Consider the following 16,487-nt stretch of genomic DNA (forward strand, 5'->3'; position numbering starts at 1 on the left):
CAAAATACACGGTGAATTTTCTGGTGTGAAAGTAAGTATTAAGGGCTTATCTGTTAGGTTAAATCAGATAAAAATTCATGCCAGTTATGCTGTAGGACTAAATGCGCATTGCTTTTGTTCTTTCTGGAAGGAGTTCATATTGGTCACAGGCTGTTTTTAAAGCAGGAGTGGCTCTGTGGGCTTGCAAGGGGTATAAACCAAATGTACTTTGCATGCCCTGGGGGTGAAATTCGGTTTTGTCTGAGACCTTGAATGCGCTTCTGTTTGGACTGGAATGCCACTAACAGTTCCGAGCAGTTCTCTATTTTGGAGACATGGAAAACTTTATACCTTGCAAAATGTCTTAACCCCCTGGGTCTCAGAACCAGCCTAGGTTTCTGGGGAGAATTGAAAAGCTGAATTAGGTTGATTGTCCCTGGGGTCACCCAGCAAGGTTAGACTTAACGTTCCTGGGGATATGGGGGACAGGTGTTGGTTTGTTCCTGCCGCATGTTCCTTATTGCTCTGACCTAGGAGGATTTAACCCTTCTGAAATCACATACTCAAGTCTCGCCTTCCCAGTTAAAGCCTTTCCAAAGCCTCCCCTTCCGGAGGTAGAACCAGACCCATGGTCTCCTTAGGACCCCACTGTCTCATGCAATCCTGTCACACTTGTTACTGAACTTTTATTTATATATCTGACTCTCCCCTGTAGACTGAGAGTTTCTTGAGGGGAACCCCGCCCTATGCATGTATGTATTAATAGTTCCTACAGTTGGGCCTGCCTCAAAGTAGGGACTGAGCTCTGTTTGTGAAATGAAAGACAGACTGTGCATCTGTGCTTAACCATCACAATCGCGTTTCTGTTTTGGCCTTACCAGTGAAACATGTTGTTTCGCAGAACAGCCAGGTTTTTGGAATGAGATGAAAACGAATTGGAAACAGTTCCTGATCTAACTAACTGTCACCTAATTACAAGCATTTAGCATTCTTTGTGAAGTGTGCAATGAGGCAGATACTTCCTGGGAAAACAAAAATGGGGTCTATCTTATTAGGTCAGGTTTTTCAGACAGACACATGAGATAAAGGCTTGGTACAGAAACGCTGGCTATAAAAAGCAAAATTAGGGCACCTTGGCACCCAGTTGGAGCGAATAGTTTCAGTGATGTAATAAGATACTCTGGCACATTCTGGCTGCTAGAAAGGGTGTGTAGAAATTCAGGTGTGCCCCTGCTGATGTGATTTTTCTGTCAGGACCTTGCAAAATGGAAAGATCGTCGAAAAAGTTACACTTCAGATCTGCAGAAGAAAAAAGAAGAGAGGGAAGAAATTGAAAAGCAGGCACTTGAGAAGTCTGAGAGAAGCTCTAAGACGTTTAAGGAAATGCTGCAGGACAGGTAATATTGCTGAATGCACCTCGGTTGTAACAGGGTTGGAGACGCCAGTGTTATAAATAGGTATTTTGTATAAGTGTAGTGTGGCATAAGTGTCCACCAATATTCAACTTTAATCAAATACGCAAAGAAACATTTAAGATTTTGGTCTGCAGTGAAAAAACAAAGCATTGTTGAAATAGTGACTTAGAGTAACAAAATAAATGAGGACTTAAAATAGGTGTTCATTATTTCTTCTCTTACATTGCGCATTCACATGCAGAATTGGATGGTGTTGGCTATGTTGGGTGCAGGAAATACACTGCTTTATACTCTTAAGTGAATTAAGGAATGAGATCTTCCAATAAAATCAGCTTACTTTTAACTAAATTGTGTAAAACATAACAAAGTTCTTTTTCATGTTTAATAGTGCAATTCATTATATTTTAAAGAAAGTTTTAATAAACATAATTGTGTGTGTTTTACTTACTCTTTGCATTGCAGCATAACAGTATAAAGGTTAAATTTAAACTTTCCTGTAAAGCATTCATTATTCTGTGAAATATTAGGATATTTACAGGTCGAAGAGAAGGAAAATATGCTTTTAGAATCATGTCAAAAAGGAAATACACTATCAGGTGAAATGAAACAAATCTGCTTTCTGCCCTAAAGGCGAATGATAAGCAGTTTCATTCATTTGGATGCAATTCAGTTAGCTTGGGAGGTGGGTATTCCTTTCTAAATGTGAGAGATGAGGGTGTTTCATGAACCTTCCCATAAATACGAATGGTGACTTTTAATCCCTAATAATTGTTCTGGCAAGTTCTGTCAAGCTATATGAAATCATACACTAGTTTGATCTCCACAAAAGCCTGGGTCTTTTGTAATCTTTTATTTTTACTAAATTATTATAAATTTTTGCAGGAAAATATCCTCACAAGGCTGCCAATTAATCCACAACTTTGGAAGGTTCAAGTTAGTTGTCAGTCATGATATTTACAGTGTTTTAATTTTGAAAGTTATAAGCTTGTGGATAAAATTTTGTGAATAATCCTTTATTAAAATTTCCTTGTTTCATTAAAAATCTCTTTACAATTAATATCCCAGTGAAGTATTTGAGAACCTTTTTAATTAAGTTATTATTCTTTCTTGGTTGGGACATTAAAGATAATTATATACATCTTGCTGGGCGTGGTGGCTCACGCCTGTAATCCCAGCACTTTGGGAGGCCAAGGTGGGTGGATCACAAGGTCAGGAGTTTGAGAGGTCAGGAGTTTGGCCAATGTATTGAAATCTTGTCTCTACTAAAAATACAAAAAAAATTAGCCGGCCATGGTGGCGTATGCCTGTAATCCCAGCTACTTGGGAGGCTGAGGCAGGAGAATTGCTTGAACCCGGGAGATGGAGGTTGCAGGTGAGCCGAGATCACGCCACTGCTCTCCAGTCTGGGCAACAGAGTGAGACTCAGTCTCAAAAGAAAAAAAAAAAAAAAAAAAAAAAATTATATGTATCTTTATGCTCTGTAAGTGTTGTATTGATTCTCGTGTGAGGTTAGCAGCTTTTTATTCCCAGTCCATTTCATCTGTTGATTACTCTCTTACCACCTGTCTGTGTCAAATGCATATCTTTGTGGTGATGGTGCATTTCTTTCTGCTAAGGGAATCCCAAAATCAAAAGTCTACAGTTCCTTCGAGAAGAAGAATGTATTCTTTTGATGATGTGCTGGATGAAGAAAAACGACCCCCTACACTGACTGTGTCAGAAGCAAGTTACCGGAGTGAGAGAGTAGAAGAGAAGGGAACAACTTATCCTTCAGAAATTCTCAAAGAAGATTCTACAACTTTTGCAAAAAGAGAGAACAGTGTAACAACTGAAATTCAGCTTCCTTCTCAAAGTCCTGTGGAAGAACAACGCCCAACCTCTTTGTCTTCTCTGCGTTCACTGAGCACACAAATGGAGTCGACTCGTGTTTCAGCTTCTCTCCCCAGAAGTTACCAGAAAACTGATACAGTCAGGTTAACATCTGTGGTCACACCAAGACCTTTTGGCTCTCAGACAAGGGGAATCTCATCACTCCCCAGATCTTACACGGTAAAAAATGTTCTCAGTTCATTTAGTCTGTTCTAAAGAGCAAAATGTTGGTGAACTTGTGCAGAGGTTGGGGTTACATCAACTTTATGTATAAACTGTACATGCCATATATAATGACGTTTTATTTTATGCCAGTTTAGATGCAATGGAAACTTAATGCTTAAGATAGATCAATTATACAGAATTTACTAAACTTTAAATTATGTGAAAGTATGGCTGATACATTTTAAAGAATGAAGAAGATACATTCTAAGGCAGAGTATTATTTTATAATGTCATTTTTTTAGATGTACCTTTTCTAAAGTATTAGGTTGAAAAGTATGAAGTTGTCACTATGATTGTTCTTCTTGACCTATAAAACAGCATTTCATGTAGTTTAGCCTAGAGATTTTCAGGTGCATATGTACACATTTCTGCTTTTTTCAGATTTCTCACTTTATCAGTTTGAATGTCTTACTGTTTATATGTATGCATTTCTATTAATATCAGGATTTTGAAGGATGTAGAATATTGCAGCATTTTTTTTCTGAGAATGAAGTGGTACCATATCCAACAATGAGTGTGCTAATCTGAATTATGTGAAAGGAAGCAACACAGTGCTAAGATTAATGTTCATATTCTTTTTAGCTCTGTTAATGTAGAATCCTAAACTCTAAAAGGGTATAAAAAATTGGATATTTGGGGTGAGAGAAGCCTACCTAAACTAATTGGGAAACTCCTGACCATTATATAAAGGAAAATGTAGACATATTTGACATTATAAGAATTTCATGGCAGACTTCCTTAATATAGTCAAAAGACAATATATAGACTCAGAAAAATATTATTAAAATGTATGATAGATAAAGAGTTAGTATCTCTAAGATAGCAAATGCTTCTACAAATTGGTAAGCAAACACACTAGCAAAATGAATATAGAAAAGTAGTGGCCAGTTCAAGGGAGAAGGGATTCAAATGGCTGGTAACAAAGCACAAAGAAGTATGTTCAGCTTCCCTGGAGCAAGAATGAGACGTATAACTTTTTACCCATCGGCGTGATATAGACTTAAAACATTGAAAATGTCTAGTGTTGGCAAGGATGCTGAGAAACAGATGTTCTCATACATTACTTCTGGAGTGTGTTGCTACAATTATTTTTAGAAACTATATATATATATATATATAAAACTTTTGCTCCAACAAGCCTACTTTTGGAAATGTGTGCTATAAAAATAGAAGTTCCAATTATAAAGAGATATGGATATTTGTTGCAGTAGTTTTGGAAGTGACAGAACATTTCAAACAACTTTAAATGCACATCAAATGAATAAATTGTTGATGTCCATACTATGGAATATTCAGCAAGTAAAGGGACTGGTTTAGAGTTCTATCTGTTGACCTGGAGTGATCAGCAGATAGAACACCAAGGCCTTTTGGCTCTCAGCAAAGGGGAATCTCATCACTCCCCAGATCTTACATGGTAAAACATGTTCTCAGTTCATTTAGTCTGTTCTGAAGAGCAAAATGTTGGTGAGCTTGTGCAGAGGTTAGAGTTACACCATCTTGATGTGTAAACTGCACATAACACATGTATATATGGCAATTTTTTTTTTTACGCCAGTTTAGATTCAGTGGAAATTTAATGCTTAAGATGTTTGCTTGGAGTAAACAAGCAAAGCAAATTTCAGAAGTTTGTATGTGATATGAATGCTTTTTCTAAAACAATTTCCCCCACTACATGTGTGTTTATCTATCGGTGTGAAAGAACTCAGCCCAAGCGTTTAGTAATAGTTATGTTACTGTGGGTGGTATGCTATTTTAGTTTTAAAAAATTAATTTAATAAACAACTTTTAAAAACAGAAATAAAGGTAACAGAATATCAAGTTTAAAATGATATTTTCTTATTTAGATGGATGATGCTTGGAAGTATAATGGAGATGTTGAAGACATTAAGAGAACTCCAAACAATGTGGTCAGCACCCCTGCACCAAACTCGGATGCAAGCCAACTGGCTTCAAGCTCATTTAGCCAGAGAGAGGTAGCAGCAACAGAAGAAGATGCGACAAGGCAGCCCTCTCCTACATCCCCCTTCTCATCTCTTTCCCAAGACCAGGCTGCCACTTCTAAAGCCACACTGTCTTCCACATCTGGTCTTGATTTAATGTCTGAATCTGGAGAAGGTGAAATCTCCCCCCAAAGAGAAGTCTCAAGATCCCAGGTGAGTTTGGGAAAGTTCTTTATCATCTGTGGCTCAGACACTTACGCATTTAAATCTGGAAACCATGTCTCAAACGTCAAACCTCTAGGTGTTAATCTGGGCTGAAAATGTGCAAAATGACATTCTGGTTTACTCTGAACAGATCTTGGAGGAAGTAGGTGTCTTTCCACTCTGAGTGCATAGATCCAGATAACACTTGTGATGTGAGTGTGTGGAGACTTTGTGCACCAGTCTCCTTTGGAGATTTGGCTGGTGTTTTCTCTGTATTCCACGTTTCAGTAGTGGTTGCCTTATACTGCTAGTGCCCAGTAGTCCCAGGTTTCAGGTACAGTAGTCACTTTGAAGGTTTTAGATGCAGATCTAGTGTATATATGGGTGACAGAAGCCCTTTCCCAGGGAACTTAACTGGCCACAAGGAAAAATTGATGCACATGATAGGTGCTGGCCTCTAGGTACATGGCATTTCTTTTTCGATAATTTTAACCTTCTAGTGACTTTTAATACTATTTTATACTTTAGAATGTCTATAATTTTCGATGTTTCCTTATCTCCAAATGGGACTGTCAAGGCTTGGTTATAATATGACAATTGTATTCCACAACATTTGGAGTCCAAACAAAATATACCATCAGATGAAGAATGACATGTGTAGTTTTTCCTACTTAAATTTCTAATAGATGACTTCTAAGAGAATGATTAAGTAATAAATGTTCTTTGTAGCCCACCTGTAAAACATGCCAAAAGTCTTTGGATAACAGAAAACTTCTCTCAGAAAAATTCTTGCTAAGCATTTTGATAGTTGTATGAACTCCTTAGCATGGAGGAGCTTTTGTGGTTCTTTGGCTTGGTTTAGTATTCTTTGTTGCCCTGAAAAACATTAATTGTGTATTATATACATTAAGTGGGTGTGTATATATGACTTGTCCCAAGTTATATTAGTATTTGTGTGTGTATGTGTGCGTGTATATATGTATATATGACTTGTCCTAAGTTAGATTAGCATGTGTGTGTATGTATATATGACTTGTCATAAGTTATATTAATGAAATAACTTGATGTGAAATAATTTGGCGTTGCATATTTATTATTATTGAGTTTTTATTTGTATGGGAAAACTTAAAACATTTAAACTTTCTTTTCTGGTTATAAGGTACTATGTGCTTGAGAAAATTTGGAAATGCAGGAAAGTATAAATAATTTAAATCGCTGATAATTCCATCATTTAGAGATAATCACTGTTAACATCTAGGTATATTTCTTTTGGTTTTTTTTCCCCCATGCATATATACAGACATATATCTAAAAACAATTTCTTCAGCTTGCTGAAATAATGAGTTGTAAATTATCATTACATTTTTTAAGGAATTGGAAATATATAATTAGCTTCCTAAGTCTCAGTGGAGGAGAACAATAGCCTGTATTATACTTGGGGAACATAAGATACCAGTGGATGAATAATAAAAGCAGAAGCAAAGTGCCTTTTGTTTCACGGATTTGTATGTTTGCCTTTACCTTTTTCAAACAGCAAATTCAACAAAACAGCCTGAATCACGTGCTGCACGCTGGGTGTTGGTGCCTTTCTCAGGGTGGCAGCTGACTAACTGCAACTGTGGATTAAGGAAAAGAGGCTAAGTGTGGTGCGTGGGTGTGTCTCAGGTTATTGCAACTCAGAGGGAGCTTCAATTAATGTGGCACTGTTTCAGGTTTCATCATTAATGGATTTATACTTCTTTGTTCGCAAACCTGAGATGGTATTCCACCAAGAAAAATTAGGCTTGATTTGATAAGTGAAGCCATTGGAATTCTTTAATGTAGATATAATTCATATGGTGACTTACATATCTCTGATGCTTGGTGTGTCCTCTTCTGCACCACTAGGGCAGTAGCTTCTATAGCATGCCCTTGCCTTTGTCTCAGAAGGAGCTTACTGACTTGAGAGAAGGATGTGAATGTGTGTGACAGCTGCTGATCAATATGTAAAGGGCCTGTGCAACACTCCCCCAAACTCCATTCAGACACTATAACTCTAGGTGTTCAGAGGACAGCAAAATCAAGAGTAGCTTGTGGCTGATCATCTAAATGTTTCGGTAGCTCTGTGGAAGAATGTTCTTCAGGTCATTTTTCTCTTTCATACCTTGGACTTTTACTGGCACTGTCCTTTCGTCTCTTCCTCCAGACTCCCCCGTTGATGTTATTCTTTTCTTTTTCTTTTTTTTTTTTTGAGATAGGATCTTGCTGTGTTGCCCAGGCTGTAGTGCAGTGGCATGATCATGGCTTATTGCAGCCTTAACCTCCTGGACTCAAGCAATCCTCCCACCTTAGCCTCTTGAGTAGCTGGGACTGTAGGCACATGCCACGACGCCCAGCTAATTTTTGTATTTTTTTGTAGAGACAGGCGTTCACCATGTTGCCCAGGCTGCTCTCGAACTCCTAGGCCTGATCCACCCATCTTGGCCTCGAAAAGTGCTGGGATTACAGGTGTTAGCCATTACGCCCAGCTGATGTTATTCTTTTCTATCTTGGCTTCCACTATGCTAATTCAGGCCCTTTTCCTATCAGTGCAAATGGTCACAGGTGTTAGTACATGCTACACAAGACTGGCATCAGATTAACTTGCCTGATGCCAGGTTGGACTCAGTAATTTCTCTGCTCCAAAGCCTCCAGTGGCACTGTGTGGTTTGCTGAATGAAGTTTGTGGCGCTCAGGGAAGCAGTGATATGTCTCACGCCCTTTGTAGCACAGTCACAGCTGATGTTAGCGTGCTTACTATGTACCAACCAGGCTTCTCAGGGCAGTGTCTTAGTTAATCCTCACAGCAGCCCTGTGAAGTAATCAACAATCCGAATGTGGACTATCATGATTACCCCTATTTTAGAAACATAAAACCTGAGGCATGGCCTGGGCATGTTACTTGTCCAAGGCCATGCAGGGTACCAAGTGGAGTCGGGGTTTGAATCCAGGCAGTCTGACTCAGGATTTAGTATCATGTTATGCTATCATGCTATGTCCTGGGAAAGAGAGATGATTCACCTGCATAAGGCTGCTTACTTTTTCTTGGATACATCATGTACTTTTTGGAGCACATCACTGCTCCCCCATTTGAAGATGCTTATTTCCCACATCTCTGCCTTTTGAGGTCCTATTGTTCCTCAAAAGCCCAGGAGGACCACTTCATTCTTGAATCAAGATATCACCCCTCCCCCATTGGAATCAAACTTCTTCCCCTTGAAAAGTTTCACTCACTGAATTCTTCCTTGTCCCATGTAGTTACCTGTTCCTCCTTCACTGGTATTCTTTGTACATTCTTACACGTAATTGACCCTTAAGTTTTACTGACTTGAACTGCATTCAAAGCCTTGATTACTAGGCTGAAGTATGAACTTGATCCGGCAGGTAATCTAGAGTCCTTATTGGTTCTTTAGTGTGGGAATTTTAAGATGAAGGAATGTAAGCACTATGGTGTTCCCTAGAGTTATTTTAGGAAAGCTAAGTTGCTGCGTGCCATAAAGTAGAAAAATCATAATGAAGGGAAGAACTTAATATGGTCTTATTTAAAATCTGCCGATAGGAATTTCCTTTTCATCCTCATAGCTGAGCTGGGGGTTTTGTCCCTTGCTGTTCTTTTTGCCCCATTTCTTTTCTTGTGGTTTTGCTTTTTTCTCTACCTTTCTTGCCAATCTGGGCTGCCAAACTCGTTCTGGAGGTGACCCCAGACAGGGAAGAGGGAGTGTGACCCCTGAGGTCCTTCATCCCCTTCCATCTGCCATGCAGATGTGGTTTTCATGATTCTCCCCAAAGTTGGTCTTGCTTACAAGTTTCTGTTTTATTTTCTGTCCTTTCAGAGCTCTATTTTTTTTTTTTTTTTTTGAGATGGAGTCTTGCTTTGTCACCCAGGCTGGAGTGCAGTGGCGTGATCTCAGCTCACTGCAAGCTCTGCCTCCCAGGTTCATGCCATTCTGCTGCCTCAGCTTCCCCAGCAGCTGGGACTACAGGCACCTGCTGCCACGCCTGGCTAATTTTTTTGTATTTTTAGTAGAGACGGGGTTTCACCGTGTTAGCCAGGATGGTCTCGATTTCCTGACCTTGTGATCTGCCCACCTCGGCCTCCCAAAGTGCTGGGATTACAGGCATGAGCCACCGCGCCCGGCCTCAGAGCTCTATATTTTTAAGCCCTCTACAAATCTTCTTTCTAGAACCTCTGCTCCAGACTTTTTAAGGCAGTAACCCCCAAATGGGATGACACGTATGGAAGAAAGGAAGCTTTCTGCATGTCCATTTCCTGATCTCAACCCTGATTACTGCCCCTTTGGATATAGTAGCCAGAACTTCCCTTATCATAGCTTCATACTGTGCATTTTGCTTGCTTCTCACCTTCACTAGGACCTGCTCTCCACGAGGGTAGAATACAACCCTACCTTTCTTACTGTCAGTGCAGTGCCTGCATCTGTACATGTTTGCTGAATGCTGACCGAATTTTCTTGGCTTTAGAGCTAAGTATGTGAGAATTAAATGGGATTTTCTTTAATTGATCCAGAAACTGCTTAGCCAGCATGTGTATTATGTTTAACATTTGCTTCCATTGGAAAAAGAAAAAGAAGGCCATTACTGGGCATCAGTCATGTGTGCCTTGACACCTTTTAAATGTTTCATTTAATCATCTCAATAACCCTGCAAAGTAGGTGTATTATCCCATTTTTGCCAGTGAAGTACATGAGATTTGAAAGTTATGTAACCTGCCCCAGGCTGGTGAAATGCCTACACCACAACTGTAATTTATCTGATGTTAAAGTTTTTTGAAATACGACAGGCTTGCGTTTGAGGACTGCCTTATGTATAGTTAAGAGACCACATTTTGACTTATTTGAACTTTGCTGTGTCTTTAGAATTTTAGAGCCACCGGGAACTGAAATGTCTTTTGGTCCATAAAGATAAAATCATCCTTGAAACCATTTTGAGGAAAGGTGGTATTACATGTTTATTGAAACTTCCCAGAACTGAAATGTAGAGTTTGAAATCTTCCAAGTAGGGCAGTAAGGAGCTACCAGCAATTTAAAAATGGAGTGTGATATAATAGCGTGTTCTATAACTAAAGTTCTGGCAGCTGTGTGGACAATGAACAAAATAAGGACTGGAGGCAAGAGAGCCACTTAGGAGGGGTAACCACAGGAGTTTAGGGGAGATCATGGCCTGAACCAAGATGATAACACAAGGGAGGGTGGCAAAGATGGGATGATTCAAGATGGATTGTGGACTTGACAGAACCTTGTAAAATGCAAATATGTATGGTGGAGGGTAGGGGTACAGGGATTGTTGTGTGGCATTCGACTGGGGAACAGTTAGGGGAAAGAAGGAGAAAGAGGCCCTAAAAGAATCCAATGTTTCTAACTTGGGCACCTGATGAGCTATTGATGCAATTAACCAAAATATGAAAAACAAGAGGCGCAAGAACAGGTTTGGGAGGAAGATAATGAGTTCAATTTTTGAATTGTTGGACTTAGACATCGGAGGCATGGCAGTGAATGAGGTTGCTCACAAAAGCATGTAGTCAGAGAGGTTGGAGACTAAGGAACAAATAACACAATGAAAAGAAGAGAAAAAAGAGGAACATGCTAATGAAACTGAGAAGTGGCAAGAGACATGGGAAAAAAGGCTGGAGAAAGCAAGATAATAGGTGACTTTCGAAGACTGTTTCCTAGAAAGCAAGAATAGTGGGCAGTGCCTGGAGGGTTGAAGACTCAAGATGTTATTTGGTAGGTAGAAGATAATCTTGGAATGGGATGAGGACAGTGGTGGGTGTATTATAGAAACACTACCTGCCACAGTGGGATGAAGGAAGGAGAGATGGAGAAGGATTTATAGAGGAAGACCAAGATTTGAGGGCTACTCACTTCATTTTCTCATTCCAGTAAGACTCAGAAAGAAAGACACTAAAGAACTATATGTACACAGATTCAAAGATTATAGATTTCCTCTGATATTCCTGATTTTACAGTCCAGATTTACTTTAAGGTTAACTTTATCAACTAAGTAGGCTTTCCTTAACACATTTGTCTAATAGGAAAAATTCGAGAAGTGTAGCTTTTCGATTTGTTGTTAAGATTGGCCCTGTTTTTTTTTTTTTTTTTTTTAATTCTATCTATGTTGACATGAAAATCTTAATTCAACAGATTTAGCAGAAATAAGAGTTACCATTGGGACTCCAGAACCTCCTCATGTTTTTGTTTAAAAATGTAGAGTCTTGTACTTCTGTTTCATCAGTCTGACAGTTGTTGGGGCAATCTGAACTTTCAGTGGATATGTCTGCTCAAGTTATACCTAATTTGAGGGAAATTTTTTATCTTATATGCTGAGATGATAGTAGACAACTGCCTTATCTTTTCTGGCATGAACAACTGAAACCACTTGGATAGTTCATTATCAGTCTTCAGGAATCTAGGTTTCCCCCAATAATTTATATTCCTGTTCCATCCAGTTCAAAGATGATTCTGTCATCATTATCTTCTGAAGCTTGGATTCTTTGTAGGATACTCACTTGGCATATACCTTGCAAGGAAAAATAAGGAAGTTGAAATCCTTCCTGAAATCACTGTTGAACAATTTATACTTGAATGTAATTATAGATATGTTCACTTGCAAGAAGTTTCAGGAATAATTTGCTATAAGAACTTGGGATTGGACATAGATGCCTCGAGACTGCCGTGAGGGGAAGGCTACACAAGTGGGGCTCTGGAACTCTTACTTTGAAACCACGGCCACCCACTTTAATCCTTTCTGTATAGTGGTTTGGAAAGAGGTGGTCTGTGTAAGACTTTGATTTGAAAGTAGGCTACTTAAAACCAAAATTAAAAAGCAGTATTTTTATGAAAGAGAAGGCTTTACCAGGCCCAGTGACATGCCTGTCGTCACCTGGTTAATGACAGATATGCACCTGTAATTGCCCATGTGGTCCTCTCCTCTTTGCCTGCATTGTGTCTCAAGGACTGACACAACACTTTGCCTGGCTGTAGCCACAGGGACGCTGTCCTTCCTGTTAACTCTTTCAAAGAGGAGGAGGTTATCTGCCCTTTTATTAATATTTAAGACGTTTAAATAGTGATTTCTTTATTTCTGAGGTAAGTACAATCCTTCATGAGATAGTATTTCCAATCTAATATAACAGTGAGACATTTTCCTCTAGGGCTTAAGCTCATTCTCTGTGATCCTATATTTGGTAGAAAAGGATAATGTTCACTTGCCATCTCCCACAACATATTCTTTATGTAGTTTGAGAGTGTTTATTAAGACTCCATCCTGTCTTTTATTCTTCAAGCTATAAAACATCAGTGTTTTGAATGTGTAACCCATGATTTGTCTCTTTGTCTGTCTTCCTTATATAGCAAATAGATTCTGCACTTTAATTGGCTCTAAGTCAGATTTTTTTTTGTAAGTGTGGTGAAGATGACCACTCATTTTCACCGAGTCATCTCTAACTTAAGTGTATGGTGGTTTTGGCTGAGGAGTAGAACCAACCAGTAGTTTTTGCTATTCTTAGCAGAATTTTATTATATTCTTCAGATTGGCATTCATCAGGTGGTTATTAACAAGTATTATGACTACATCTGCATTTCCATGTTTAAACTGCTTTACAAAGAGCTTTCTGCTGAAAGCTAAAAATCACATACCCACTGAAAAATCAACAATTCGTTTTTGAGAGCAAGAACCATCCCTAATTTATCTTTATTTCCCAAAGTGCTAAGTATTGTGTTTTTTTTTATACAGAGTAAACAATAAATGTATGTCAAATGGTTGAATGAAATGTCATAATACTTCTGCTTGTCCATATAGAGTAGTGAATTCTTGATCCTTTGTTTATTCAGTGCCTTCCTTCAAATTCTTGTGTACTTAGTCCATTTAATGTTGCTATAACAGAATACCTGAGACTGAGTAATTTATAAAGAAAAGAGGAGGTTTAGTTGGCTCATGGTTCTGGTGGCTGGAAAGTCCAAGAGCATGGCACCAACATCTGCTTGGCTTCAGGTGAGCACCATGTGCTGTGTCACAACATGGTGGAAAAGCAGATAGGCAAATGGTGTGTGCAGAGACCCAACACAAGGCAACCTCACTTTATAACAACCTGCTCTTGTGGTAACTAATTCAGTCCTGCTAGAGTGAGAACTTACTCCCATGAGACTGCATTCATTCCTTCATGAGGGCAGATCCTTCATGACCCAAACACCTGTTAAAGGTAACACTTTCCAGCACCACCACATTGGCAATTAAATTTTAACATGAGTTTTGGTGGCGACAAATCACATCCACACCATAGTACGTACTATCCTAATATTTCTCAGAATATTGCTACTTGTTTTATGGGTAAAAAACCTTAGGCAGAAAGCTTTATGAATTGCCCAGTTGGTTCCTGGGTTAGGTTTAACAGCCAAGTTAAAATGGAGAATTGGTAGGTCTTTTCCTGGAAAGTAAAAACAGGTTTAGGAAGAATTGTAACAGGTAAGTCTAAGTTTTTTTGTGATTAGGAAACAAAGCTGAAACACTGGTCTCATAAATTCATATTAAAATCTATTTGTTGCTTCCTCAAAACAAAATATGTAAATTACAAGAGAAATTAAGGTTTGCACAGACATAGTATACTATAAAACTTGAAACATTTGGTTTAGAAAATAATTTAAGTTCCCTGGAATTTAGGATTTGTAGTGTAGTATAGTGATAGCAATGGGAATAATTATACCTTTAGTCCAAGAGGTTATTTGGGGGCTTATGAGCTGATGTTATTTTGAAGAAGTCATGGACTGTAGCTCAGAATGTGTCAATAGGGACACTCTTGGTATCTTAAGGAGTAATTCCTTACAGGTGACATAGTTCTGCATTTTGCAGCATGTATAGCAGCTATGCCTTTAACACTAAATCTTCATGTGGCATTTGGGCAAGCAAAATACCTTGCCGAACTTCACATGCCCACGAGGGAGTGGTACTAGTCCTAGATGGATGCCACTGGAGGCTAAATTATGTGTCTGTGAACCACTTGAAGTTATTCAGAAAATATGCCAAGTATTGGGAGTAGGTTTTTAAAAGTATGGTGGTCCTTTTCAAATAAATGATTTAAATCACTGTACTTTATTCCTGGGCAGTGAATAAATGGTGTGGCCTGTAAGTTAGACTCAATTGTACAGTGGGCAGAAACCTAAGCTTATCCATGGCCAACCAATTTAAAGTATTAATATGAAGAAAAACATGTAATAACAATAAGATTTTCCTTATTTTAGCAGAAAAATAATAAACCCGGTGCTATTTATATAAATGAAAGTTTTACCAACCCAAGGAAGAAAGAATGAAGCTTCTAGTTTATCATGAAATGATTCAAGTATACCTAGCGTGCAGCCTCCCTCCTTTCATGGATAGACTTTCCTCCATGTGGGTGCCAGAGACACTGGATACCAGGTTTCATGTTTTGTTTTCAGGATCAGTTCAGTGATATGAGAATCAGCATAAACCAGACGCCTGGGAAGAGTCTTGACTTTGGGTTTACAATAAAATGGGATATTCCTGGGATCTTCGTAGCATCAGTTGAAGCAGGTAAATGATATATTTAGCTCTACTGAATTTTCTTCTCCTTTTTCATCTTTCACTGTGGGGTTGGGGACCACAGAAATTAGCGTATTTGATATAGGAGAAGAAAACCTGTGAAAAATGCAACCATAAGGCCAGAAAATACATCCTCTTTCCTGAGATTATTGGGGTTCCAAATTCCATATTGTTTATTCTCCTTGAGTAATTAATTTTAGTTTTGAAAGTCTTTGTGATTTTACAGATTTTGTCCATTTTGGACTTTGTATTTGGAAATGCTAACAAACAGCACTTAAGTAAAGATTCAGAAAGAACTTTCCACGATCAGCCATGCTTTGTAGTAAATGTATATGTGCTATTTAATACGTTGATTTTTTTTGAGGGTTCTAATATACTGATTGCCCATGAAGTCTTCAGGATGCTTCAGGACTTCTGTAAAAGGATTACCCCTCCCCGGTCCAGGTCTATACCATGTCAAGCCCGGGAACTTTCTTCAAAACATTACAAAGCCTAAAATTAAAAAGAGGAGTTCCTTTATTTTTACTTTTATTTTTTATTTTTTACATATTTTAGCTATATAAAATTGCATGTTAACACCAGTTAGTTCTTTTACATCTTAAGATTGCCTTAATTAGATAATGGTATTTTAGTTATGGAGTAATTTTAAGCAGTTTTAAATAGCTGTGTTATCTTCTGCTCCATTCCAGAATGTATCTGATTTGGAGGCTCAATTAAAATGCAGTATATTTCATATTTCAAATTTAAGAGTAACTTAAATTTTTTGTCCTTGGGAGGTTAATAAGAAGTCTTATTGAATACATTAGTTTATCATTTTTCCTTTAATGAAGATGCATTCTATAGAACTTCAAAAAACACCTCTAATGCTTTGTATGTTGTACTCAGATATTTGATATTAAAAAAATAGTGACCCTTCTCCACCTGAAAAAGAGAGAAATGGTTACTTAAAATTCAGAGTCATTTTTCTTAAGCTCAAAGCAGCAACTAATAGAACATGTGGGATTTTTGCCCCAATTGATTAATTTATTTTGTATTTTTAGGTAGCCCAGCAGAATTTTCTCAGCTACAAGTAGATGATGAAATTATTGCTATTAACAACACCAAGTTTTCATATAAGGATTCAAAAGAGTGGGAGGAAGCCATGGCTAAGGCTCAAGAAACTGGACACCTAGTGATGGATGTGAGGCGCTATGGAAAGGCTGGTGAGTTTGTGTTACCACCATGTCTGGCATTTGGAATTGGGACCTGGCCCTTGGCAAGTGGTTCT

The 16,487-nt window shown here is 38.4% G+C and overlaps 1 protein-coding gene across 8 annotated transcripts in view; it reads left to right on the plus strand.

Annotated features, from left to right (window-relative positions):
• The window catches only part of LMO7 (LIM domain 7), a 217,731-nt gene that overhangs the window by 176,611 nt on the left and 24,633 nt on the right, over positions 1-16,487 (plus strand). For all 8 annotated transcript variants that reach the window (XM_050766419.1, XM_050766421.1, XM_050766426.1 and 5 more), the window contains 5 exons: positions 1,234-1,376; positions 3,011-3,443; positions 5,333-5,641; positions 15,097-15,211; positions 16,261-16,422. In XM_050766419.1, the coding sequence (XP_050622376.1) occupies positions 1,234-1,376; positions 3,011-3,443; positions 5,333-5,641; positions 15,097-15,211; positions 16,261-16,422 (1,162 nt within the window). The remainder of the gene's footprint in view (positions 1-1,233; positions 1,377-3,010; positions 3,444-5,332; positions 5,642-15,096; positions 15,212-16,260; positions 16,423-16,487) is intronic.

This window comes from Macaca thibetana, chromosome 17 (assembly GCF_024542745.1).
Source record: "Macaca thibetana thibetana isolate TM-01 chromosome 17, ASM2454274v1, whole genome shotgun sequence".
NCBI classification, from domain to species: Eukaryota; Metazoa; Chordata; class Mammalia; order Primates; family Cercopithecidae; genus Macaca; species Macaca thibetana.